At 51.9% G+C, this 25,923-nt stretch overlaps 6 protein-coding genes across 10 annotated transcripts; 3 read left to right on the top strand and 3 right to left on the bottom strand.

The window, feature by feature from the left end:
• The first annotated feature begins 120 nt into the window (after positions 1-120).
• On the top strand, positions 121-12,470 carry flr (fleer). 2 transcript variants are annotated; one of them, XM_053850718.1, is made up of 19 exons: positions 121-298; positions 627-692; positions 946-1,155; positions 1,251-1,307; positions 1,364-1,499; positions 1,594-1,698; positions 1,761-1,889; positions 1,979-2,028; positions 2,299-2,451; positions 2,518-2,583; positions 2,653-2,706; positions 2,772-2,837; positions 3,063-3,139; positions 3,200-3,407; positions 3,656-3,727; positions 3,787-3,890; positions 3,963-4,041; positions 4,121-4,250; positions 12,251-12,470. In XM_053850718.1, the coding sequence occupies exons 1-19, from the start codon at positions 251-253 to the stop codon at positions 12,385-12,387; spliced, it is 1,947 nt and encodes a 648-aa protein (XP_053706693.1). In that variant the 5' UTR covers positions 121-250; the 3' UTR covers positions 12,388-12,470. The 2 variants fall into 2 exon arrangements, with proteins under 2 accessions (XP_053706693.1, XP_053706694.1); XM_053850719.1 differs by lacking the exon at positions 4,121-4,250.
• LOC128750529 (trichohyalin-like) lies at positions 4,596-11,898 on the bottom strand. The gene has a single exon (XM_053850712.1). The coding sequence runs from the start codon at positions 11,886-11,888 to the stop codon at positions 4,596-4,598; it is 7,293 nt and encodes a 2,430-aa protein (XP_053706687.1). The 5' UTR covers positions 11,889-11,898.
• A 97-nt stretch (positions 12,471-12,567) lies between the features above and the next one.
• Positions 12,568-14,989, bottom strand: c19h16orf89 (chromosome 19 C16orf89 homolog). Of its 3 annotated transcripts, none has more exons than XM_053850728.1 (9): positions 14,952-14,989; positions 14,324-14,591; positions 13,846-13,998; positions 13,631-13,781; positions 13,337-13,454; positions 13,108-13,270; positions 12,934-13,038; positions 12,774-12,863; positions 12,568-12,713 (listed from the first exon to the last, which is right to left on the bottom strand). In XM_053850728.1, exons 1-9 carry the CDS (start codon positions 14,955-14,957, stop codon positions 12,610-12,612), a joined length of 1,158 nt encoding a protein of 385 aa, XP_053706703.1. In that variant the 5' UTR covers positions 14,958-14,989; the 3' UTR covers positions 12,568-12,609. The 3 variants fall into 3 exon arrangements, with proteins under 3 accessions (XP_053706703.1, XP_053706704.1, XP_053706705.1); XM_053850729.1 differs by having other exon boundaries at positions 13,147-13,270; XM_053850730.1 differs by having other exon boundaries at positions 14,324-14,624; positions 14,952-14,976.
• On the top strand, positions 12,630-18,523 carry alg1 (ALG1 chitobiosyldiphosphodolichol beta-mannosyltransferase). 2 transcript variants are annotated; one of them, XM_053850725.1, is made up of 15 exons: positions 12,630-14,222; positions 14,301-14,726; positions 15,654-15,841; positions 15,911-15,988; positions 16,056-16,159; positions 16,228-16,376; positions 16,453-16,542; positions 16,628-16,741; positions 16,803-16,921; positions 16,996-17,034; positions 17,114-17,173; positions 17,234-17,344; positions 17,578-17,692; positions 17,754-17,829; positions 17,899-18,523. In XM_053850725.1, exons 2-15 carry the CDS (start codon positions 14,650-14,652, stop codon positions 18,028-18,030), a joined length of 1,452 nt encoding a protein of 483 aa, XP_053706700.1. In that variant the 5' UTR covers positions 12,630-14,222; positions 14,301-14,649; the 3' UTR covers positions 18,031-18,523. The 2 variants fall into 2 exon arrangements, with proteins under 2 accessions (XP_053706700.1, XP_053706698.1); XM_053850723.1 differs by having other exon boundaries at positions 14,301-15,841.
• Positions 16,928-20,184, bottom strand: eef2kmt (eukaryotic elongation factor 2 lysine methyltransferase). Its single transcript, XM_053850731.1, has 8 exons — positions 20,049-20,184; positions 19,745-19,807; positions 19,600-19,680; positions 19,427-19,537; positions 19,234-19,367; positions 18,928-19,172; positions 18,683-18,826; positions 16,928-18,502 (listed from the first exon to the last, which is right to left on the bottom strand). Exons 1-8 carry the CDS (start codon positions 20,169-20,171, stop codon positions 18,351-18,353), a joined length of 1,053 nt encoding a protein of 350 aa, XP_053706706.1. The 5' UTR covers positions 20,172-20,184; the 3' UTR covers positions 16,928-18,350.
• Positions 20,185-20,798: 614 nt separating this feature from the next.
• Positions 20,799-24,832, top strand: pigq (phosphatidylinositol glycan anchor biosynthesis, class Q). The gene is made up of 13 exons (XM_053850720.1): positions 20,799-20,948; positions 21,409-21,575; positions 21,730-21,916; positions 22,283-22,428; positions 22,497-22,693; positions 22,762-22,893; positions 22,968-23,088; positions 23,159-23,285; positions 23,422-23,575; positions 23,642-23,834; positions 23,904-24,018; positions 24,243-24,304; positions 24,363-24,832. Exons 2-13 carry the CDS (start codon positions 21,423-21,425, stop codon positions 24,513-24,515), a joined length of 1,740 nt encoding a protein of 579 aa, XP_053706695.1. The 5' UTR covers positions 20,799-20,948; positions 21,409-21,422; the 3' UTR covers positions 24,516-24,832.
• Positions 24,833-25,923: the final 1,091 nt, after the last annotated feature.

The following is a 25,923-nucleotide window of genomic DNA, read 5'->3' as shown; positions in this document are numbered from 1 at the left end:
TTTTTTTTATCTTTCCAGAGACCATAAGAATACTGCTATTTTTCATCTGACTATTTGAGGGGAGTAGGTGGTGTTGTTTACAAATCCTAAACGCTGATTGGCCCCGACAACGGTCTGTCAACACGTTACTTCCGCTCCGACCTGTTGCCAAGTAACGCTTTAGTTGCGCCTCTTATGGCGCTCGCTGGATGGTTTTGCCATAGATCATCGCAGTTATTCTTCGCATGTGCACGAGAGTGCACTCGTAAGAATGACGTCGATTAAAGATGGAGAATACACGGCGACGATCTACAAACTGGTGAGAAAGACGTTGTTGACGTTAGCTTAGCCGCCTAGCAGCTAGCGTCGATACTTTTCTACCCCGTTATGATGCGTTCGAACTTTTGTTTGCGGCAGTCTTTCAGTGAAACAACCAGATTTTAGTTTTGAACCTACATAAGTACGTGGTCAGTCATTTTCTTTTTTAAAGAGCTCGTAATGATGGTGCGTTTATGAACCAACCAGTCCATATATCTATATAGTCCGTTCAATGACATGAAAAAGGGGCAGACGATCTGGTCCAGGCTTTAAACCGCGGTAATAATCGGATGTTGTGATGAGTTTGTGATGAGTTTATTTTCCTTCAGATAAAAGAAGGTCAGTACGTGGAGGCCATTCACATCCTCAACGCTCAACTGCAGAGACACGCAAAGGTGAGGTCCACTTCACCTGGATGTCAGTATTTGAACCGTCTCTGCCTTTAAAGTCGCATATGTAATTTAAAATGTAATTGATAATTCACTAAACTTTCATCCTTACAAGTCTTTATCCTTTAAAAATATTTTAATTCACATCTCTTCAGAACGTGTTTTTGCCAGTTAATCCTTTTACTCTGCATGCAGCTGTTATTGTTGCTATAGCTTCATCCTGTCTTCTCTCCCTCGACTGCCTCCTGCCATCCGTCAGTCGAGGGCGGCTCTGTCTCTGCTGGGGTTCTGCTACTATCACATCCAGGACTTCAGTGCTGCCGCAGAGAGTTATGAACAGCTCACGCAGCTGCACCCGGAGGTGGAGGAGTACAAGGTGTACCATGCTCAGTCTCTGTACAAGGCCGGGGCCTATGCCGACGCCACCAAGGCCAGTTTTCTCCTGGACAACAGCCGCAACCGCAGCAAGGTGAGGAAGTAATCAGTCTGAGAAGAAAGATTTACTGGGTCATCTGACGTCACCACTGTCGCCCACTTCATCACCTCCGTCTCCCACCTTCATAGATGTTGAAGCTCCAAGCCTCCATTAAATACTGTGAGGAGCAGTACTCCGCTGCCAAGGTAACACATCAAACAGTTTGATTTGCCATCGTAGCAACCAGTGTATTTGTCTGCAGTCGCTCCTGGAGCAGCTTCCTCACGATGATCCAGACCTTCTCTACAACTCGGGTTGTCTACTCTACCAGGAGGGGAAGTTTGAAGAGGCATGCAGGAAGTTCACATCAGCCATGCAGATGCTGGGATACGTGCCAGGTGATCACACTTATATATACCTGGACAAGCATGACTACACCTGGTGACAACAAGCCCCAACACGTTCTCACATCTACCATCTGGTGCTCCTCAGCGCTGTCCTACAACGTGGCTCTGTGTCACTACAGCCTGAAGAACTTTGTCCAGGCCCACAAGCACATCGACGAGATCATCGAGCGCGGGATCAGGGAGCACCCGGGTGAGTCTTGTCCTGGCCTGCCAAGCAATCTCTGCAGTGGCGTGACAACATGTCCTCCACAGAACTGAGCGTTGGCATGACGACGGAGGGCGTGGAGGTCCACAGTGTGGGGAACACGCTGGTGCTGCACCAGAGCGCTCTGATCGAGGCCTTCAACCTCAAGGCTGCCATAGAGTACCAGCTCAAGAACTGTGTGTGACACCTGATCTCAGTGAATCACAAGAAGGTGGTGCTCTAATTTCCTCTCAAAATCATTCAGTAGTTTGTTTTTTTTCTGCAGTGAGAGGCGCTCAGGAGGCACTGACGGACATGCCGCCCAGGGCTGATCAGGTGTGTGTGTATGAGAGAAAGACACGCCCCTCACACAAAGCATGTAACTAGAATTGGGCTGTTGGTGTGAAGGCACAAGTGGAGGCTCACGTGGCCGAAAACAGGCCATCATCTTGAACTGTACTTTAAGTGAAGATGTGCTGCCCCCTAGTGGTGTACTTCACACCAAATCATTTTGCCAACAAGAGGTGCTCACTGTGGTGTGTTCACTGACACATCTTAAAACAAGCGTCAGTTTTCAGAGATGAGAAATGGATTGTGTCTCTTCAGGAACTTGACCCGGTCACCCTCCACAACCAGGCACTACTGAACATGGACACCAAACCCTCCGAGGGTTTTGAGAAACTGGCCTTCCTGCTGCAGCAGCCGTCCTTCCCACCGGTCACCTTTGGGAACTTGCTGCTGCTCTACTGTAAACATGAGGTACCTTGCTGCTCACCCGTCTCCTTCCAGCCGGAAGCTCATGAACATCTGTGGATCGTTCCTCAGTACTATGACCTCGCCGCAGACGTCCTGGCTGAAAATGCTCACCTTACCTACAAGTTCCTGTCGCCCGTGAGTCCCTACTTCCACGCGCTGATGTCACTTCCTGTTTCATGTTCTCCAGCTATTTTTGTCTTTCAGTACCTATATGAGTTCCTGGACTCGCTGCTCACCTGCCAAACCGCTCCTAAAGAGGTACGTCTCGGTTCTGACCCAAAGGGGTGACGACATCCCTGAACTCCACGGTCTTTCTGCTTCAGGCCTTCAGGAAGTTTGATGACATGAACGCCAAACTGACGGAGCAGCTGCGCAAGATCGCCAAGCAGGTGCTTTGTCCACTTCGCTTTCTTCCTTCCTTATGTTACCATTCCCGACTCCTTGTGGCCATGAGTTCTTTTTTCACCCTTTTCTTTTTTTCCGATTTCCTTCCACCTTTCTCACATGACTCTTTCCTCAGTCCTGTCCCCTCTCCCCACATCCTCTCTTCTTCCATCCTTCCCTTCACATCCCTTCCTGTCATGCATCCCCACTCAACACCTTTCATCCCTCAGTTGCAGGAAGCTCGGGTCAATCGCGACGATGAAGGGCAGAAGAAAACCCTGCAGGAGTACGACCTGATGCAGGAGAAGTGAGGACACAGGCAAACACACACTCACATTCCCATGCTGAAACCCGGCCCTTTTCTCAGGTACGTGGCGGTTCTGATGGCCCAGGCCAGGATCTACTGGAACATGGAGAACTTCCAGATGGTGGAGAAGATTTTCCGGAAGTCTGTGGAGGTGTGCAACGAGGACGACACGTGGAAGCTGAACGTCGCACACACGCTTTTCATGCAGAACAAGTACAAGGAGGCGGCCGGGTTCTACGAGCCCATCGTCAAGAAGCACTACGACAGCGTGAGGACACACACCATACACACTCACACACACTCCGGACTGATGCAGGCGTGTGTGCAGGTGGAGCAGTGTAGCATTCAGGAGTGTCCGTGCAAGTGCAAACCTTCGGTAACAGCGTGACCTTTCACTCTCGTGTGCCGTGCCACTGCTGACTCCACTCTTGTACTGCCTTTCCCTGAAGTGTGTGTGTGCGTGACGGTCCATGTTTCTGAGGTTCTGAGTCCATGCGCTCGCATGCTGTGCTGCAGATCCTGAACGTCAGCGCGGTGGTCCTGGCCAACTTGTGCGTGTCTTACATCATGAACAACCAGAACGAGGAGGTGAGACTCGCCTGAAACAGGAAGTGACACCAGAGTGTGACCGGCTGTCTGTGCCTCAGGCCGAGGAGCTGATGAGGAAGATCGAGAAGGAGGAAGAGCAGATCTCGTACGACGACCCAGATAAGAAGGTCTTCCACCTCTGCATCGTCAACCTGGTGATAGGGTAGGTTCCTCTCATGGCTAGACTATACCCTGGTGACATGCCAGCATCACTCTTCTCTGATTTGCCTGTCAGGACTTTGTACTGTGCAAAGGGGAACTACGACTTTGGGATCTCTCGGGTCATCAAGAGCCTGGAACCTTATAACAAGAAGGTGAGCTCTGCTGCCGGGTGACGTCCTGGACTCATCTTCTCCTCTGGCTCCCACCTGACACCTGTGTGTGTGAATGCAGCTCGGGACAGATACCTGGTTCTATGCTAAACGCTGCTTCCTGTCTCTGCTGGAGAACATGTCCAAACACATGATCATGCTGAGGGACGCTGTGGTCCAAGAGTGTATCCAGTTCTTGGAGCACTGTGAGGGTATGACACACACACACACACACTGCACTCCTGTGATCAGAGGAGGATCATCGTCCCCTTTAGGAGACCTGGGCTCAAAGCTGTGGTCAGGATCCTAATGCCGCAGTGAACATTGTACACAAAACTGAAGTCTGGACCTTCTGAGAGGAAAAATGTGGGCCACCTTTCATACGAGACTCGAAATTGTGTCTTCAAATCTACAATTTCAGATGAGTGTGGTGTTCAATGGACAAACAATTTTATTTGAAATTTACAATAAAACCTTTTGTTTCAACCTCGACTCAATAACCGAGGCGCCAAAATCAGTGAAATCTGAGGTGGTTTCCAAAACTCTTCTGTCAGAGCTCAGTCCAATGGGATGTCAACCAGCCAGGAGTCGCCAGAGAGACCGCAAGGTTGCTCTTTTCCCTCTGAATATGTGCCCACAGACTTGAGCTCCTTAGACTTCTGCTCATCAGACTCCAGCTCCTCGGACTTGATCTTCTCAGAGTAGAGATCCTCAGGCTTCTGATCATCAGATTTCATCATCTGAGACGTCATCTTCTCAGATATCTGCTCCTCATACTTGAGCTCCTCAGTCATCTGCTCCTCATACTTGAGCTCTTCAAACCTCTGCTCCTCATACCTGAGCTCCTCAGACCTCTGCTCCTCAGACCTCTGCTCCTCAGACATCTGCTCCTCAGACATCTGCTCCTCAGACATCTGCTCCTCAGACATCTGCTCCTCAGACATCTGCTCCTCAGACTTCTCCTCGGACTTGAGCTCCTCAGACTTCAGCTCCTCGGACTTGAGCTCCTCAGACTTCTGCTCCTCCTCAGGCTTGAGCTCCTCATATTTGTGCTCCTCAGACTTCCGCTGCTCCTCAGACTTGAGCTCCTCATACATCTGCTCCTCAAACTGCTGCTCGTCATACTTTTGATCATCAGACTTCAGCTCCTCAGTCTGCTGCTCTTCAGTCTTCTGATCATCAGACTGCTGCTCCGCAGACTTCAGGTCCTCAGACCTTTGATCATCAAACAATTGCTCCTCAGACTGCTGCTGCTCCTGAGACCTCTGGTCGTCAGAATTCAGCTCCTGAGACTTGTGATCATCAGACTTCAGCTCATCAGACTGCTGCTCTTCAGTCTTCTGATGATCAGACTGCAGCTCCGCAGACTCCAGGTCCTCAGACTTTTGATCATCAAACAATTGCTCCTCAGACTGCTGCTGCTCCTGAGACCTCTGGTCATCAGACTTCAGCTCCTGAGACTTGTGATCATCAGACTTCAGCTCATCAGACTGCTGCTCCGCAGACTCCAGCTCCTCAGACTTCTGCTGCTCCCCAGACTTCTGCTTCTCCTCAGACTTGTGATCATTAGACTCCAGCTCCTCAGACTTCTGCTGCTCCCCAGACTTCTGCTTCTCCCCAGACTTGTGATCATTAGACTCCAGCTCCTCAGACTTCTGCTGCTCCCCAGACTTCTGCTGCTCCCCAGACTTGTGATCATCAGACTCCAGCTCCTCAGACTTCTGCTGCTCCCCAGACTTGTGATCATCAGACTCCAGCTCCTCAGACTTCTGCTGCTCCCCAGACTTCTGCTGCTCCCCAGACTTCTGCTGCTCCCCAGACTTCTGCTGCTCCCCAGACTTGTGATCATTAGACTCCAGCTCCTCAGACGTCTGCTGCTCCCCAGACTTGTGATCATTAGACTCCAGCTCCTCAGACTTCTGCTGCTCCCCAGACTTGTGATCATTAGACTCCAGCTCCTCAGACTTCTGCTGCTCCCCAGACTTCTGCTGCTCCCCAGACTTGTGATCATCAAACTCCAGCTCCTCAGACTTCTGCTGCTCCCCAGACTTGTGATCATTAGACTCCAGCTCCTCAGACTTCTGCTGCTCCCCAGACTTCTGCTGCTCCCCAGACTTGTGATCATCAAACTCCAGCTCCTCAGACTTCTGCTGCTCCCCAGACTTGTGATCATTAGACTCCAGCTCCTCAGACTTCTGCTGCTCCCCAGACTTGTGATCATCAGACTCCAGCTCCTCAGACTTCTGCTGCTCCCCAGACTTCTGCTGCTCCCCAGACTTGTGATCATCAGACTCCAGCTCCTCAGACTTCTGCTGCTCCCCAGACTTGTGATCATTAGACTCCAGCTCCTCAGACTTCTGCTGCTCCCCAGACTTGTGATCATTAGACTCCAGCTCCTCAGACCTCTGCTGCTCCCCAGACTTGTGATCATTAGACTCCAGCTCCTCAGACTTCTGCTGCTCTGCAGACTTCTGCTTCTCCCCAGACTTGGGATCATCAGACTCCAGCTCCTCAGACTTTTGATCATCAAACTTCTGCTCCTCAGACTGCTGCTTGTCAGACTTGAGCTCCTCAGACTGCTGCTGTTCCTGAGACTGGTCATCAGACACCAGCGCCTCAGACTTGTGATCATCACACTTAGGCCCCTCTGACTTCAGCTCCTCGATCTCTGCTGCCTCTGACACGTCCTCTGTTGTTTCTTGATTGCTCCGTGTTTCAGAGATCACTACTGCTCTAGGCATCAGTTCCTCTCCGGCTGTCAGGTCATCATCTTCTGTTGCTTTTCTCTGACATTTCTCTGCATTGAGAACTTCCCTCTCCTCCATTTCCAGCTTTGGATTGTGGACGTGTGGCTTGCCCCAATTACTGTTCAGCTCGAGGCCGAGCTGCTCCAAGTCCAGCTGTTGGCTGCTGGAGTCAGACCTCTGCAGCACCTCTGTGATCTCCTCTGGACTCTTCTCCATCTCAGATGGACCACCACAAGACTGTTCCCCGTCCTCCCCTCCACACAGCTGTAGTTGGTTGACATCCTCCTCACTCTTCTCACCCTGTAGCTTGTCCAAGTGGAACTCATCTGAGGCCAATGTTTGCCCTGCATGTGATGTCTTGATGTCTTCAGGCTCCTCACTCAGCTGCTCAGGACTCCTTTCCTCCAGCTTCTCTTGCTGCACTGGTCGGTCTGGAGTGACTTCTCTGTCTTGTAGCTCAAACCAAAGCTCTGCACTTTGTGTAGCTTCACAATGGCACTCTTGCTCAATGAGCTCTGTCTCCTCTGAGGTCTTGTTGTTCTCTGCCTCTGACTCCCATCGCTCTGTCTCTTCACCAGGCTGATATGGATGAGGTTGTGTTAGCTGACCAGTGTCCATCTCTGACAGGTCACAGCTGCAAGCTTCACCTGCGTCCTCTGTCTGCGTCTGCAGCTCCTCACACTCTAGCCGCCTGAACGTCTCTGGCTTCTCTTCCTCAGTCTGCTGCTCTCCATGTATCTGTTCTTCAGTCACCTCTGCATTTGGCCCAAACTGCTGTTGGTCATTCTCTGACTCTGTCACATGGTTTGGATTGTTCACCTCGACGTCTTCAGTCTCGGTCTCATGCTCTTCACTCTGCAGCTCTGGGTTGAGCTGGTCCATGTCCATCTCCAACATCTCACCTCCCAACGTGTCAGTCTGCTGCTCCACAATAAAACCTTCTTGTCCCGTCTGTTTCACTGGCTTGATCTTCTCTTCATCTGGATGTTGGACAGCGCTCTCTAACTCCTCACTCCTCATCCCTTCAGTGAGCTCCAGTTCCATGTGTTCCTCTGATCTCTTTGCCTCAGCTCGCGCCTCCTCTGTCTCTTGCTTTAGCTGACACTTGTCTTGTTCCCTCTGGATCCCTTCAGTGAGAAGCTGTGTCTGGGTTCTCTCTGAGTCTGGTCTGTTCTCCTCCTCAGTCCTGAACCCCTGGCTCTCCCAATCTTTGCCATGCAGCTCTGCAGTGGGCTCCTCTGGACCTATACTCGGGGACTGTGGGATCTCAGCGTCCCTCTCTGCCAGGAGCCTTGTGGACTGCTGTTCTTCATTGATCTCCGTCAGATCGTGCGCGTCTGTCTCTGACACCTCCGCCTGACGGTCGGTGCTCAGCTGGCACACACTGGTGTTCTCCATCCAGAGTGTTTCCTCTGCTTTTAGGGTCTCAATCTGACACAGCTGGGACTGGCACACCGCCTGCAGTTGCCACGGAATGAAGTCCTTCGTTCCGAATAATCCATCCCCTTCTTGGAAGCTTGGGGAGTCTGGATTGGACATCTCAACGTTGAACTCCTGCAGTAGCTCCTCTATGATCATTGCATGTTCAGGCTCTGAAACAGGGGCGCTGTCCTTTGACTCCTCAAAGTTCTGCTCTTGAAGAGGTTCAGGTCTGATCTGGTTTTGGCCATCTTGGCTCTGGATGCCTGTGTCCGAAATCTCTCCCCAGTTCTCGTCAGACTTCTGCACTGATCTGCTCCACACTGCCTGTCCCATCCTCTCTGCTCCAGACACTTGGGTCTCCTCTCTCTGCAACTCTGGACTGACCTTCTTGGCCTGCCCACTCTGGACCTCGTCCACCTGACCACTACCTACTCCATCTTGCTTCTCTGTTTCTGTATTTGACTCCTGGCACTGCTGCTCCAGAGTCATCTGCTCTATTTCCTCATCAGGCCAGGCCTCCTCCATCAGTGACTCCTTGCTCAGCTGCTCTGGATTCTTCAGGTCCAGGTCTTCTCCCTTCAACTCTGAAGTGCTTCCCACTTGTTCTGACTGTTGGGGACAAGACTCTTCATCCTGGCACTCGAGCGTTTCCTTCTGCAGCTCAGGAGTGACTGAGTTCCTGCTCAGCCTGTGCTGCTGGCCGTCTTCTCCTGACTCCTGTCTCCACAAGCCACCAGTCGCCTCGAGGACGACCCACTCTGTCTCCAGCTGGCTCGAGTCTTTCGGGGAATGGGGGTGAATGATTTGCTCTGGTTGCATCTCCAGAATCAACTCCTCTAAACTCCTGTCTTTTTCTGTCGACACCTCTGACTGGAGCCTCAGGGTTTCTCCCTCTTTGTCTGACCCCTGACGCCATGAGGACCAGTTCTCTTCCTCTGCTTCTGTCTCCGGCTCTGGAACACTCCTCTCCTCCTCCTCCTCCTGCTCGGACCCATGTTCACTGGACCCCTCTCTCAGCAACTCGTCTCTCAGATGTCCTGGATCCACTTCTATCTCTCCTTCTGTCAGACTCTCTTGCTCTGGATCTGTGTCCTCCAACCCTTCGCTCAGCTGCAGAGGACCGGTCGGCTCTTGCTCCTCTTTCTCTGGAGGTTGGACATCTCTCTCTCCATCAAACTCTCCCGGCTTCTCTAGAATGACCCACTCTGTTTCTGAGCCAAAGGGGTGTCGGTCCGACCCCTCGCTCAGAGTCTTTGCAGTCATCTCGACCTCATCCGACTTGTCTCTCTGCAGCTCTTCGCTCAGCAGCTCTGGATTGATTCCCTCTGTCTCAGACTTTGGGATGTCACTTGGCAAGATTTCTTCCTGTGACTCATTTTCCCTCTGAGCACTGGCAAATCCTTGTAACTGTGACATCACTTCCTCCTGGATCAGCAGCTCTGGATCCATCACCTCTGTCCCACTCTTCTGTCCCGTTAGCTCTCTGGTGTCCAGCTCTGTTTTTAATCCTCCTCTCTCTGACACCTGAGCGTCTTCCTGAAGCTCCTCACAGGCCTCACCTGGATTCTCTAGCTTCAGCAGCTGCTGTGGGTCTAACTCTTGCTGTTCTGCAGCCAATATCTTCTCGGCCTCTGAACGTTGAGCTGTCTTGAAGTCTTCTTCTCTCTGGTCCTCTGTCTCCGTCTGAACCTTGGTGTCTGTCTTTCCCCACTCAACATGTTGGCCGTCCGTCTCACATGTCTTGCAGTGGATGTTGATGTCCACCTGAAGACAGCTTTGCTCTGTGGTGGCTCTTTCCCCTGCGTTCAACTCCATGACCTGCAACTCCGTCACCCTTTCGCCTTGCTCAAATTCTTTCTCCATTTCAGCCTGAGGTCCAACTGGAGTTGACTCCTCCCCCTGTGAGTGGCTCTCGACAGGCTCCGAAGTCCCTCCAGTGTCAAGCATCTTCAGTTCATCTGGGTCTGGTTTGTCCTCCAGCGATGCTTCACTGAGCTGATCTGGGTCCATGTCCTGCAGCGCCACTGGCTCTGACTGTTGGGTTACTAACACAGCGGTCACATGATCTGAGTCGGGCCCGGAAGTCTCCTGCATTCTGGCTGGTCGGGTGTTCAACTCTGAGCTGGGCAACTCTTCGATCAGCAGCTCCAGATCAACCAGCTCTACATCAACCTCCTGGAACTCGGTCTTTGTCGCCGGCTCTTCTCTCTGCTGCCCTACGTTCACTTCCTTCTCGTCAGATCTGGTGTTCAACTGCTGCAGATACATGTTCTCTATGAGCTTGGACTCCTCGGGCTCAGGCTCTTCTCGAGTGAGTCCCTCTGTATCAGACTGTGTGACCCCAGCAGTCTCCTGGGTTGGCTCAGCACTGAACCTCTCAGGCTTCACTGGGCAGTCCTCAGCCTCCTTTATCCCAGAGTTTTGTTCCTGGTTCTCTGGTCTCTCCACTTGAGCCTCACCACACAGCTCACCTGGATGGATTGGCTCTAACATTTGGTCGCTGGATGTCTGACCCAAGTCCTCTGTCTGGCTCTGCACTTGCTCCATCTGTTGGATCGCCGATGTCTGACTCTCCTGCTCCAGATTTGTGCCTTCAACCTGGACGTCTGTCTGGATCTCGTCTCCTTGCACCATCGTCTGTTCTGGATTTAGGCCTTGAATCGGCGACTCTTTTTGGATTGTCTTGCTGCCAGAGTGATCCTCAGGCGCCTGGGTTGTCGCTCGATCTTCTAAGAGCTGGTCGTAGGCTTCCACGGTGTTCTGCACCACCTCATGGATGTTCTCCGCTGCTTCATCTGGTGCTCTCTCCAGCTCTGCTGGTCGACCGCCCAGTCTCTCCCGAGCTCTCTGCCGAATCATGGCCATGGCATCCAGACTCTCCTGGAGCTTCTTGTGCTCGCGAGACTGCCACGCCGCATGCTCTTTGCGCTCTCCTTCCACGCCGTCCTTCGCCCAGGCTTCAGCGCAGGCCCGGTCTTTGGGGAACACGGGGCGGTCGTCCAGGAAGGTGAGCTGCCTGAGGCGCACGATCAAAGTCTTCCTGTAGTTTGGGATTTTCCTTACAACGTCATTTCCCATCAGATACAGTACTCTGAGTTCAGGCATGGCCTCCAGGACCACCAGTATCTGTGGGTCATTGAGCTGGTTGTGAGACAAGTCCAACACGTTGATGGACAAGCACTCGCTCAGGTGCTTTATGTCGTCGGCGGTCTGCAGCTTGTTGTGGGATATCTGCAGAGTGCTGAGCTGAGGAAGTCCAGAGATCCCCTCAATGATGTGAATTAAGTTATTGGAGACGTTCAGGGTGCAGAGGTCCAGCATGTGGTCCAGGTTCTCCAGTTTGCGAATAAGATTTTGGTGAAGGAACAAGCATCGCATGCTGGTCTGAGCGTCCAGGTTCTCGATGCGCTGCAGGCCATTGTTCTCCAGCCAAAGACACTTGAGTCCAGTGTACTCGTCCAGGTTCTCGATGGTGGAGAAACCCTTGAAGTGCAGGTACAGGGTCTCGTTGAGGTGCGGGGTGGAGTAGAGTTTCTGTTGCTTGCAGTGCTCTTTCAGGAACTGCTTGGTCATTCGGGGCCACGAGTCTCTCTGGAATGGCTTGCCGCTCTGCGCACCCACAGGACGCCGCCTCTCACCGTCTCCAGCTGCCGCATGCTTCAACCCACTCGCCGAGTCCATCGTACCAGTTTCAATGTCCTGCTTCTGAAATACGGCCTTCTGTGATCTGTGATCAGGGGCCGTTTGAAGTCGCCTTTATACAGTCCAGGTCCAGCAAAGTCACAAAGGTGGCTTTGACCCGGGTGTCAGGTCCATGTGGCCTTGATGAGGAGCTCTGATGCAGCTTTGAAGGCCAAACTGTCCCGCGGGTTTGGGAGATCAAAGTGGGTGCATGACAGGACCCAAAAAAACATTGACGGTGGTTTGTGTGAAACATATTACGTAACCACAAATTCCACCAAAATGAAGTGAAAAAAATAGACCATGTTTGAACAATGTGATGAAATCCAAAGGGTTTTAACTGGCGGTGCTTGTGTGTGCAGTCTACGGGAGGGAGGTGCCAGCGGTGCTGGAGCAACCTCTGGAGGAGCGACTGGCACACGTCGGAAAGAACACGGTCACCTACGAGGCCCGACTGCTCAAGGCGCTTTTCTACGAGGTCATCGGCTGGAACAAGTGATGTCATCGCCTGATGCCCCACTGACGGAGTCACAACATAAATAGCTCTATTTATTAAAACATGGCGTTAGATGTGTTGTTTTATTTCTATGTGGTTTTCTAACATCAATCATTCTGTCTTCTCAAGCTCTGCCTTTAAACATATGGGTGTCAGCTGGGGTGCAGCTGTTAGCGTAGCACTAGCCTCAGCAAGGAGTGAGCAGGACGGTGGAGCAGTGGAAGGTCAGGAGAGCGGCCGCTTGGTGATGTCCTGCTCTGTCAGGTAGTAGTTGAGGTACCCGCCCAGAGCGCCGACCGCCACCGCCGTCATGTGACTGGAGCAGCCATCTGAGGAGAGCAAGAGTTGCTGCCTTTCCTGCGTGGACGCGCTTTAACACCAGCACTCACCGGGCAGCACTTTCTCCCGCCGCTTCACTCTGGTGTGCGGCTGCAGCTGCTCCAGAAGTTCGTCTCCGATCCGCTCCGACTCCACACTTCCTGTTGGGTCACCAGAACACCCAGTCATCTTCTCGTCCCCCTCCCTCCGTCCGACCATCGTGGGACTCACTGTCTCTGCCGAAGCAGCCGACCTCGCTGTCCTGCAGTCGCATCACATGCTGCAGCCAGTCGGCTTTGTAGAAGTCTGAGAAGCCTGAGAGTCCACAGATGAGGACTGTTGAAAGCCAGAGAACAATGGCGTGAATGACAGAACCCCCACCCCTGACTATACAATCCACTATACTGTTCTCGATGAAGATGTCGACCATCTGCTCTGTCAGACCATCTCGGATGACGTCTTGGTTGGCCTTCATCATGTTGGAGCAGAAGATCTTCTGGTAGTTCTGCTCGGTCATGTTGGCTCGGGACGCCCGGGTGTCTCCCTTCAGCAGGTTTGAGCAGCCGTTCTGGACCGGAACAAACTTGGGTTAGAATGAAACCTTGTGGGGTCTGAGGAGACACTGAGAGCTCACCATCTTCCCGATCATGAAGTAGAGCAGCTGGTGAGACAGGGAGTAATGAGGACAACCGAAGCGGGTCATGATGTCACGACATGGTTTCGTCACAATGCAGGGGGTCCCCTTGACCTTCCTGCGCACACACACACACAAGTCAATGCAGCATCCGAAGATATCAGCGAGAATCACCGTCTTCAGTTCTGCTGTCGTCATCATCATCCTCACTGACTCCAACTTCATCATTCCACTCTCTACATCCTCATCATCATCATCATCACTGAGGTCACCCCGTGTTGTGTGTTCAGTCACCAGGTTCCCAGCAGCAGCGTCAGGCACTTGTCACTGAGCTGCTCGTCGTAGCACTCGCTCGCCTGAGTGGAGAGGAAGACCAGGGTCGGGTCTGTGGAGGTCCACTGCTGAGGGATGGACCAGAACGTCCAGGACAGAAGAGGCTCAAACTCTGCCACACAAGAGCAACAGACATCATCACTCCCCCTGAGGGATGGTGCCCGCGCGCTGCTCACCTTGGTAGTACTTGGGGTCATTCTGTTGCAGGGCAGCGATGGCCTTGTCAATGCTGTCGTCCAGGCGCTTGACCAGAGCCACGGCCGACGTCCTCTGCGACCAGCTGACCGGGTCCGAGTGAGGCCAGGTCCGGATCGCCTCCTTCAGCTCAGCTGCACCCCAGAGAGGGGCGAGAGTCAGTGTGCCTGCCGTCTGAGCTGCTTCAGAACCACAGCCGTGTTTAAAAACAGCTGCTAGTTATTGTGATTCGGTCTGTTTACATAGATGAACCGGGACCAGGCAGATCTTCAACGGCCGTTGGGGGCCCATGGACCGGACATTGACAAACCACTGCAGCGTGATCATAATAAACACGGGTGTCAGATCACTCTGACTGGTGAGTCTTAAGTTTCTTTACTTTTGAATCAAATGAACGAATGGACACGTGACGTCATCGGCAGCGTCTCGAACACAGGTGTGACCTCCAGGACCACTTACCCAGCAGCATGGAGAAGCCCACCACTCCGTCCAGGTTGATTTGTTCGTGCTGCCGCGCCAGAAACGCGGCACCGCGATCCAGACTGCCGAGGATGTCGTCGATAACGTCCGCCTGAGCGCCGCGGGCGGCGGCGAGAAAAGCGAGCAGTAGCAGCTTCATCCAGCCCGAGAGCGAGAGCGAGAGCGAGAGGTCGAGGTGCCGCAGGACGGAGGGAGACTCAGCCAGGCCGGACTCACGCAGCGCAGATGCCCGGAGGGAGGACGGGGGCTGGTGACGTCATGAGAGAGCGGTTCTGTCAAACTAACACAGGTTTCCTGAATCTGACATGAACATGTGCGGGAGAATTAATCTTAAACTGAACAGCTGGGATCAATTCCGGTCACTCGCCACCACTGAACTCGAGTAAGTCGCAGAAACAGAACGAATGTACTTGCCAACACATTTGTTTCACTAGTTTTTCTATACATTCCTACTTCCAGCATTCACGCTTCTCATTTCTTCTCAAGTATGTACCTTCAAGGTACTTAGTGTGCTACTTGATATAAACTGCAGGTTCTATTTGACAGCTGAAAACATGCCGAGGCGAATGGCTTCTTCATTACAACAGAATAAAATAAACGACTGTACCGTCATCCATCTGCTCAATCACCTTTGTCGAACATACAATTTCAATGTTGTTCCGTTTTCTATCTTCAAAGTCGATAAAACAGAGAGGCCACTTATGCAATAGTACAGAAGGGAAGTTGTTGGAAACAATAACACAGTTTTATTCTATATTTTGTCATCACAATAATTTGTTTATTTACTATTACTACTAAAGGTTATTCAACTTTAAGTGGATAACACAAATTTAGATGCTTATTCGGAACAGTGAAAATAAAAGACAAATGAAGAGTTATAATAATAATACGTTTTATTTAAAAGCGCCTTTCTGAACACTCAAGGACACTGTACAGGAAGTAAGAACAATACCAATAAAAGAGCAATAAAATCAATAAAAACACACAAAAAGACAGAAAATGGCATGTAGGTGGAAGGGTGATAAATTACTCGTCAGTCATCACCAATATTTGTTGTATCGGAGCAAATACATTTTGGTGAGCGCAGAACAGCAGCTAGCCACAGGAATTAGCATGATACTTTATTTGCAGTAAAACATTAGATTTATTTTTTGTTCTTTCCGGGGTCACGCGGGCACTGGGCCCGCCCACTGCGTATGACACGTCATCCCAGGATACAAACAAGCATGGCGGCGGACGCCAGCAGCGTTGCTCTGCTGGCGGGTTCGGCGCTCGTTGTTGTCGTACTCTCCTGGTTCTGTGCTTCTAGTTTACACTTGGTGGTACCGGCGGGGGCTTTCGCCCTTCTGGTGGCCACTCTGCGGTGGCGAGATGGGGAGACGCACCGGCGAGCCTGTGTCCTGGTGCTTGGAGACCTCGGCCGTAGCCCCCGGATGCAGTATCACGCAAGTTCTCTCAGCAAACATGGCTATGACGTCACGTTTGTGGGGTTTCTTGGTAAGATACGTTGTGCTTATCACAATGCGTGAATGTCATAAGTGACTTTGTTTCTGTCACCGCTTTTAGACTCGAAGCCTCATGATGACATTGTGACCAACAAGAAGATCCGCATCGCACCCATCTCAGAAGTGAGAGGAGTGTCAGGTCAGTCCTGGAGATCTTCTCCCTCTCCAGTCTCGCGCCAGCATCACGTTTCTTCTCACCTCCTCAGTGGGACCGAGGCTTCTCAAGTACGCCTCTAAAGTCCTGCTCCAGGTTCTGCAGCTTCTCCTGGTCCTGTTGACGATGAAGCGCCAGGCTCTCATTCTGCTGCAGGTGTGTGACCTTTGCTGCTGTGATGTCATGGAACTGATTGGTCACCTGACCTCACCACTGTGTGCCAGAACCCTCCAGGGCTCCCTGCCATGGCGGTGGTGTGGTTGGTCAGCATTCTCCGGGGAAGCAGCTTCGTCATGGACTGGCACAACTACGGCTTCACCATCATGGCACTGAGTCTGGGAGCCAAACACCCGCTGGTCCGCCTGGCTGAGCGGTCAGTACCGGTCATCTCTCCCGTTTCTTCTTCTGCCCATGACACCGTCTCTCTGTCTCTCTCTCTCTCTCTGCAGGTACGAGCGTTTCTTCGGCCCACTGGCCACTCAGAACCTGTGCGTGACCGAGGCCATGAAGGATGACCTGAAGAATAACTGGAAAGTCAAGTACGCTCTCTTTTCTCTGACAGCAGAGGGCTCCACATTATTGGGTGGCAGCTATGTTATGGTAAGGCCAGTGTGACTTTCGCAGGGCGACGACACTGTACGATCGACCGGCCGCCGTCTTCTGGGAAACACAGCTGCCCGAGCAGCATGAGCTGTTCCGAAGTCTGGGCGCCGCCCACCCCGTCTTCCTGTCCAGCAGGTGATCCTCTATCATCCTGGGTCCTCTTAAACATGAAGCGGGACTCTGATGTTTGCAACAGGAGCGAAGAGGATGGTGGGAAGGAGACGACAGCCTTCACGGTGAAAAACCTTGCAAACCAATCGGTCACTTTGAGACCGGACCGACCGGCTCTGTTGGTCAGCAGCACCAGCTGGACGGGTCAGTGAGTCCTACAGATCCATTTACAAGTGGCTTCCCTTCAGACTGACCTGATCATGTGACTCTGTCTCCAGAGGACGAGGACTTCTCCGTGCTGCTCGGCGCCCTGGAAGGTAACCAAGAGTCCGGCACCTGCCCGGCACTGCTTCTTCTTGATCTCTAACCCGCTGTCATCGTCGTCTGTCCTCACAGAGTACGACGAGTTAGTGATGGGCGGAGCCCCGTTACCTCACCTGCTGTGTGTCATCACAGGTAATGCACCTGTCAATCCAAGATGATAGTCCTCACTGAGCAGTGTGTGTGCACGTGCAGGGAAAGGACCTCTGAAGACTCACTACTGTCGGCAGATTGACTCCCTGCAGCTGCAGCACGTCCACATCTGCACGCCATGGCTGGAGGCTGAGGATTATCCTCGACTTCTGGGTGAGATTAGAGACTTCCACCTGCTCAGGTGTCTGACTCTGGATCAGCTGTTCTTCTCAAGTTCTTCTAACTGGACTCGGCTGTGGTTGAACCTTCCTCAGCACAAACAAAATTCATCTTAAGGTGGTCGTATTCATCTAATCCTGGCGTAGCTCCCAGATCAATGTCAGTGTGGAATCATGAGCACCTCTGTTGTTCTGGAAAACCTCCTCTGTAATCCCTCCTCTCTTCAGGATCTGCTGACCTCGGCGTTTGTCTGCACAAGTCGTCCAGCGGTTTAGACCTGCCCATGAAGGTGGTCGACATGTTCGGCTGCTGCCTGCCTGTGTGCGCCGTCCACTACCACTGGTCAGTCTCCAGCCTCTTCCTGTTTTGAATCTGGACTCAGAAAGTTCTGGTTCTGGTTTAGTCTGCAGGAGCTGGTGCAGCCGGGCGTCAATGGTCTGGTCTTCAGGGACCAGCAGCAGCTGGCTGCACAGCTGAAGGTGAGTCTGATGGCTGGTTCTCATCCTAGAAACAAGCCTCATTAACAGCCTCCCTTCTATCCTTCAAAGTCTCTGCTGGAAGGTTTTCCCGGGTCCTGCACCAGACTGGACCAATTCAGAAGAAACCTCCGAGCCAGCAGGGGGCAGCGCTGGGATGACAACTGGGACCAAAACGTTCTTCCTCTGATCTCAGCTCATTGACCTCAGGAGAAGGTCAGACAGAAGTCATCAACGTTTTGACCTGGTCTCAGTTTGGACCAGAACCGGAGCTGGAGGTGGAAGCGGACTCTGATCTGGCTACAAACCAGAATCTCATTGGTTCTGATAGAACCTCCCACTGGACCTGCTGGTGGTCTCACCAGACTTTATGTGGTGCTCTTCGATTCAAACACGTTTGGACGAGTCAGAACCTGGTTGCTAATGATCTAACGTTTGACCCGCGAGCAAAGTCTTTTGAGTACAGTTAAGACTCCAGGAACATTCCAGGACTGAGGTTTGTCAAGTGGTTTAATGGTCCACAGTCACGTGACGTTCCTAGCATTCTGTCCATCACTCCACTTTTCAAACATAGGCGATGTGACCAGCTGAATCAGTTGAATTGGTGAGTTTCTGTTGTAGTGGAAAACCTGATTGACAGGTCCATCGATCACATGATGATGTATCCCAGCAGATTCTGTCAAATAAAGATTTGGGTTGTGAGAAACGTCACTCAACTGATGCACACCTCCTTTAGTGAGCACGGTGGCTAAAGTCAAGTAAAAAAAGGCTACAATTGAAAAAGAGGGAGATCTCTGCAGATATCCTCTCATTAAAAGGAATATTGAAGGGTCCAGTCGGGTCAGAACACACTCACCCAGCTGCCGTGTGAAGTGACCGTACGTGTCCGGGTTTCGGACGGTGCAGCAAATGAAAACCTGAGGTGGGACACTGGAGCACCTGAGGATCATTGACAGCAGTCGGACCAGATGTTCGACCACATCCGGGTCGTAGACCACATCTGCGGAGACCAGAGCGGACCACCCCGTTACAAGGTGTCTGAAATCATGTGACTGGCTCTCCGGTGTCATGTGACCTGCACATCACGGGTTCGCCTCTGACCTGCAGCGATGACCATGTCCGCGCCAACCTCTCGCAGCTGCTCTTCCGTGACCTCAATCCAGTCCAGACGCTGAACCCGGACATCCAGGTCGGTCTGGACCATAAGCCCGTTGAGAGTCACGTTCTCTTCCAGGCGTGTGAGGACACCAGGGTGACAGTCGCTGAAGATGAAGCGAGACGGTCTGCAGGAGCGGCATACCACGATCCCAGTGAGTCCAGCACCGCTGCCCAGCTCCAGAAGCGCCCTGCAGACTCAGTGTTAGGTGTGTGGAGGGTGGCAAACCTGCAGCAAGGGGGCGGAGCTACCTGCCAGAGAAGCGCTCGGGATGCTCCATGGCCCATTCAGCCAAGTACAGCGCCGCCTCCCAGGTCACCAGGCCCGTCGTCCCATCTGAGATCATCGCCTCATTTTCCAGCAGACTGACAGCGCCGCCGTCTGGCTGTGGGGGAAACCAGAATGCTAAAACCACCTCCGTGATTTCAGCATGTCTTTATTTACCAGGAAGTAGCTCTTGTATCCACCAGCCCTCTCCTCCAGGCCGATCACCTGCGCCAGCACGTCATACAGCTGGTCCAGAGGCTCCGCCCCCCCTGACACCGCCACCTCCTCCTGCAGCAAACGGTTGTGATGAGAACGTTACTGAGCTCAAGTTCTGAGCTGAAAACACTGACCCGTTTGATGAGCTCCACCACGAACTTCCTCCTGAACTTCACCGACGGAGGAAACTGCCGAGCCAGAGAGTGACCGAGCGTCTGTACAACAATACGGCGTGTGAATGTACCCATATGATATTGATGTCCGAGTGTGTGTTTCCACCTCTTTGAGGATGTCAGAGATGACCTCTGGTGACCTGCTGCGTTCAAGTTCATTCTCCAGAAACTGTGAAATAGAAATGACCTTCATCGTGCTGAATAACAAGCGCGGTTCGACCTCAAATTTATTAACGCGGAAAGTCTCATAGATCAGGCAATCAAAGATGATAACAACAACTCACAAAAAGAGCATTCAAATCGTAGCAGCTCGGAATAAACTACAAACATTTATTGTCAGATCAAACCCAAGTCAACACCCTGAGGAGCACGAAGAACAAAAGGTTCCAGTAACGTGATGGACCTCTCACCGTCCACGGGAAAGAATCGAGGCGACCGGAAGCGAAGAAGAGGTTCCGGAATAATTTCAAGTTTTCTTCTTTACTTTTCGACTCTGCAACCCGTGTCTGCACACAAGGGTCCATCCTCCACATGGTACTGTTTACATTAGGTTCCGCTTCGATCATCGTTGTCGTCGCCCTGCAGACTTCTGGGTAATGAAGTCTTCCCACTCCTACGCTACATGATGAGACGCGAGGCTTTTCGGAAAACCCAGTGATCTTGTTCAAACGAACTCATGAGACTCAAATAAATATATTTAACAAAAAAACGGAAATTACTATGATAAAATTGCTCCTGGTATTTGTTGACAGTTTCGTCCCGCTCTTTTCTGGCTGAGTCACTGAAAGAGCAGATAAGCGATCACAGTTGGACAACCTTGTTTTAACGGTGAGTGAAAGTTTACCCTCTTGTCCATGTATTTTTGCATGTTTCATATTGCAGGCTGTTTAAATAGATGCAACTTCCCTCCCAGATCCGTAGGTCTGTAATTAGTTTTACGTAAAAACTCAATAGATTGTCTCGCAATTAAGGGACGAATATTATGAACACTATATATACCTGACAACGGTACGTATAGGATGTCTACAAGACATCGACAAAACAATTAAAAAATGACAATCTTATAACTGCTTGCTACATTTTACATTTTGAAGTGGAGCATTTCCCCCGTCAAAATAAGGTTCCGGTTTGTTTCTGACCGGACACTTTTCCTGGCCGGACTATAAACAATGAACATGGCGGCAGCTCGGTCAGCGGCGCACTGCAGATGAAGTTGTAACTTCGACGCTTCGACATTAACATGGGATCGTATTAGAGCGAATGGTTCCATTCAGTGACGTGCAGAGTGTGTGCTTCAGTTCGAGTCCCAGGTGAGTAGCGCTTCAACGTTTTCGAACATCAGATCGGCATTAACATGTTATTATTTATCATTATTTGCAACGTGCGCTCATCCATTCTGCCCAGTTTCTGTCAGCCTGGTTCACATGGCATCGTCGCGTTCGCTGTCAGTCGGGTCGATTATTGAGCCGCCGCCGGCGACCAAACGCATCAACGCGTGAAGGGCAGGGACGCGACTGTTGCTGTCGCTCTGTATTTTGCACCGAACTCTGCTCCTCCAACTCGCTGCTGCTGATTTAACCATGACAAAGTGGATCAGGCTGCGCTTCTATTCGTTATTTTAATACACGGAGGGTTCAGAATTGGTTAACCTCCGTCAAGCATGAGAGTTCTGTAGTTTCATTTCCAGCATACCAAGTGAAGTCAGTTCTTGATAACTGGTTTGTAGACGCTGCCGATGCCCAACGACGTCACCTCTTCTTTTCCTTTCAGAACCTCTGGTCATCATGGTGCTGAAGGTGTTCTTCCCGCAATGCTGTAACCTGGCGGACAGCGGGCTGCTGGTGGGTCGCTGGCTCCCGGGTCAGGGGTCGGCGGTGGTCCTGGCGGTCATCCACTACCCCTTCATACCTGGCCAGGTGAAGCAGTACATCCAGCAGGCAAGTCCAGCTCACAACCTTCTGTCCGGTCAGAAAAAAAGACAGACTACTTTTCAAATAATTTGGCTGAGAAGCCAGTTCGAACTCGTGAATCAGTCGATTCACGGTTTGTCCACATGAGGGCGACACGTCACCATCTGTCTTTTTATCGCAGATGCAGGTCCAAACCGGTCTGAGCCTATCGGTTCTGGGCTCCTGGAGTTTACCTAAAGAGGGTCAGCAGGACATGGAGGCTTTCCTCAAGGACCTGAGCACCATCTTTCCTCGGGAGCCTTGGCTCCAGATCAGCCGTCAGACCGGAAAGACTGGGTTCAGCTGCAGGGTTCTGGACCCGAACCAGAGTAAGATTCACTCAGTAACTCACTGGCAAGGTTCCAATTCCTAATGTCAGAACATAATTTCGAACCGGTCAGCATGTTCAGACAGGCAAAACTCTTATTTCAGAACCTGAAAAGTTGCTTTGTGGCTGGCGCCAACAAGAGTTGGGCCAAGCTCAGGAACTGTGACATTACTGGTTGGGTGTGTTGTATTCTCTCTTTACGAAATGAGAATGAAGTTGAGAATGAAATTAAATAGATGCCTTGTTTGCTCTCTCACTCTCTGGCACCCTCCCACATGTGGTCCGCTTGAACCAGTAACAAACATGAACTGGGTCGCACTATGGTTCTGAGAATCCACCGGTTCTAAAGGTTGTGTGTTTGGTTCAGGTGGAGGGGATCGGACTGAGGATCAGGATGAAGCGAGAACCATCTTCGTGCATTATGACCAGCGAAAGGTCATGCTGTCGCAGCTTCATCCCGTCCAGGACCAAGCCGCTGAACCGGAGGACAACCCCCCCTCCGAGCTCAGAGAGGTCGGTCAACAGTACTGAGCCGCTCAGCTTGGGCAGGATTTGACCTCCAGACTCATCCTGTCCTCCAGGTGTTCCGCACGGTTGCCAGAAGTGGACCTCTCTTTGTGCTGGACCGCTACGACGAGGGTCCTCTGAAGTCCACCCACTGGCAGTCGGAGGGTCGGGAGGCCAGCATAATCATGGAGCTGCTGAAGGCTGCGACAGTTCCGCTCTGTGCTCTCCTGCGCTCGCTGCTTGCCGTCTGGACCTGGATCTTCTCACTCCGGTGAAGCTGCCAGTGGACCACAACCTCTCACAAGGTCCTGAACTCATCCGGTCCCACTCTCTCCACAGTCTCTTCCGTCTCCCTCCACTCAGCTTCCTGTCCTCCAAACTGTCGACGTGTGTCCAGATCAGCTGCAGAACCGAACACATGACCTCACTGAGCGCGGCCCAACCCGCTGCCCGCCAAACGGACCTGATCAGGTCAGTACGCGTGCAGGTAGTATGCAGCACTGTGAGCAGATGTAGCAGAGTCACGGTTCTTCTGTGTTCTTCAGGAAGGGGAACATGCTGGTGTCGCTGCTGCTGGACATTGCCCTGGGACTGTCGTTGGTCCACTGGCTCTACAGGGACGACCATATTGCCATGCTAGCAGACTGCGTGATGCCTGCTGCCGATGTGAGTGCCGACACTGACGAGTGTTCTGTCACGCCAGTTCAGTCGTGAGGTTGAACTCGGATGTTTGCAGCGTGTTGCTAAAGAGCTGGAGCAGCTGCTGCAGTGGCTGATGGGAGCTCCTGCTGGGCTCAAGATGAACCGGGCCCTGGACCTGGTTCTGGGACGATTCTTTCTTTACCACATCCACCTCTGGATCAGTGAGCATCTCTCACACACACACACACACACACACACACACACACACACACACACACACACACACACGTCTCTATCTCTCTCATCTTTGATCTCACACACGCCGTCTGGCATAAGAACACACCCCTTTATGTCCAGGTTACATCACCATGATGACCCCCTTCATGGAGTCCCTGCTCTGGTATGGGGGTCTCTCCGCCTGCCTGGGTCTGACCTTTGCCCTCTCTCTGCTTTCCGACCTGGTGACGCTCTTCACCCTCCACATTTACTGCTTTTACGTCTATGGAGCCAGGTGAGGCCCAGGACCTCCTCATCTGGACCAAGACCCCTGTTAAAACACTCTTTGTATATGTGTCAGGTTGTACTGCCTGAAGGTCTACAGCCTCTCGTCCCTCTGGAGGCTCTTCAGAGGGAAGAAGTGGAACGTTCTGAGACAGAGAGTCGACTCGTGCTCGTACGACCTGGACCAGTTGTTCATCGGCACTCTGCTCTTCACCGTGCTCCTCTTCCTCCTCCCCACCACGGCCCTCTACTACCTGGTCTTCACACTGGTGAGTCCTGAGCGACGGCCTCCTGCCTTAGTGTGTGACTCTGTTAAAGGTGTGTGTGTGTGTGTGTAGCTGCGTCTGCTGGTGGTCCTGTTCCAGGCTCTTCTCCACGTCACCATCGAATTTGTCAACTCCTTCCCTCTGTTCGCCCTCGGCCTCCGGCTGTGTCGCCCGTACAGACTGGCAGGTGAGTCTCCTAAGTTCGGTCCATGGTGCGGTCGATCAGACCCGGTGATGAGCTCCGTCGTCCACCCGGGACTCTGAGTAGACCTGCAGCAACGCATAGAGGAGCCTGGCAATGGTCCTGACCTGGGTCAGGATTCATCACAGATTTCAGATCAGCGCTCATGGGAGCGCTGATCTGAAATCCTGGACCCAGGAAACCCTGAGCTGGTGCTCTCCTGTCTGCAGAGGGAGTCAAGTTCCGGGTCCTGAGTGACGAGGCGGGCACAGCGCTCCACCTGCTGATGGAGGTCAGTTTCTTTCTCACTCCACCCTCCACCCTGAGCTGACCGTCCCTCCCGTCTCCAGATCAACCCCCTGCCGCTCGCCAAGGTGGTCCAGACCTACCGGACGCCCTCCTACAGCTGCTACCCGAGACACTCGTGGACGGCGCTGCTCCACAAGCTGGTGGTGGGCCAGCTGGTCTACCCCTGGACCAACAAGTCCACCAAGACCGAGTGACCCCTTCGGTCACATGACTGGTGCAGCGATGAGCCTCACAGAGAAGCAGGACCAGACCAGAACTGAATCACACCAGCCTTTAGATACTTGAAGTATGAAAAACTGAATTATGAGTGAGAAAGTGACCACTAACAGATGAAGTCTTGTTTGAGCAAAAGTGTTTCAGTTGATTAAAGTGTAGTTGTTGATTTGAGCGATCGGTCTTGTCTGTAATTCAGTTTCTCTCTGGCGTTGCATTGGTCATTTGAGATGTTCCAGCATGAGTCAGCCAGTCAGCCAGTCCTCGTTTGGAACGGCGTCAGTGTCAGATAAAACATTAGTTCCCTATCTGCACCAACAATTCTGCATTTCATCTGTTTGCACAACTCAAAGTTGGAGCCAGAAAAGGAGAAGTCTCACTACTTTTGTTGTCATGCCTCATTAGCATTAGCTTCTGCAGGTCAATATTCAAACATTCTCAACATCTCTCGATGAGGAATTTGATGAGTCATTTTCCAAAATAAGTGGTTACCATGGCAACCGAGGGTGAGACCTTATCCCTCCGGTGTGTCTGGGGTCCCCTCCAAGACTCCTTTGGGCGACAGTGCTCCAGATTCTCAGGGTCCGTAAGGTTTTTTTTCGGTCACCCCAACAGATCCTGACCCTGTTGACCGTGTGCCTTTTGGCTCAGCTCTGTCTACACCTGCTAACATGATGGAAACCTATGATGGAGACCATGTCTTGAACTCCACCTGCGGTGGTCTTCATTCACTCTGGACCGGACATTCCCGATCCAGCTTGCACTCGATCCTAAAGACGGTCCTGAAGAAGAGGTAGACCAGCGTCCCTCCCTATTGGATCTCACCTGGGGGGTGACAGTTGTGAAATGTCATTTAGTAATAATAATAATAACGATATTATTACTAATATTATTAAAATGTCATCCAGGTCATACATATATAATGTTTTAAATGTCCACCGCCTTTGTGACATGTCCATGTCTCTGTCTCTCGTCGTTGTCCGGTGCTGTTCAGGGTTCTTTGTTGGTGTCAGAAAACCATGGAACATCGAGAGAGGTGCTGCTGAGATTTGAGCCAAACTGAAGAAAATATGTTTGCCAACTGTTTCATAGTTCATGCTCGGTGTTTTGGTTACGTGGCCTGTTTTGTTCCGGTGTGTTTAAACGTAAACGCAGCAACAGTCGACGATAAAAGAGAATTCTCTTTTGTTCTGTGGCAAGTGAATCATCTTTGTTGTTCTCTGCACCATCTGCGCGTTGTTGACGGTACATTTAGACGGACAGCTCGGTCGGCCAACGGCAGCAGAGCAGCGGCTCCGAGCCTGCCGTGACGTCACTATAGGGGGCGGGGCACAGGCCAGGAGGGCGGGAACGAGCTGATCTGTCAGCCTGCTGGATCTGTCGGTCATG

The sequence above is a fragment of the Synchiropus splendidus genome, chromosome 19, assembly GCF_027744825.2.
Source record: "Synchiropus splendidus isolate RoL2022-P1 chromosome 19, RoL_Sspl_1.0, whole genome shotgun sequence".
Classification (NCBI taxonomy): Eukaryota; Metazoa; Chordata; class Actinopteri; order Syngnathiformes; family Callionymidae; genus Synchiropus; species Synchiropus splendidus.
This window is presented reverse-complemented; position numbering and strand designations above follow the sequence as displayed.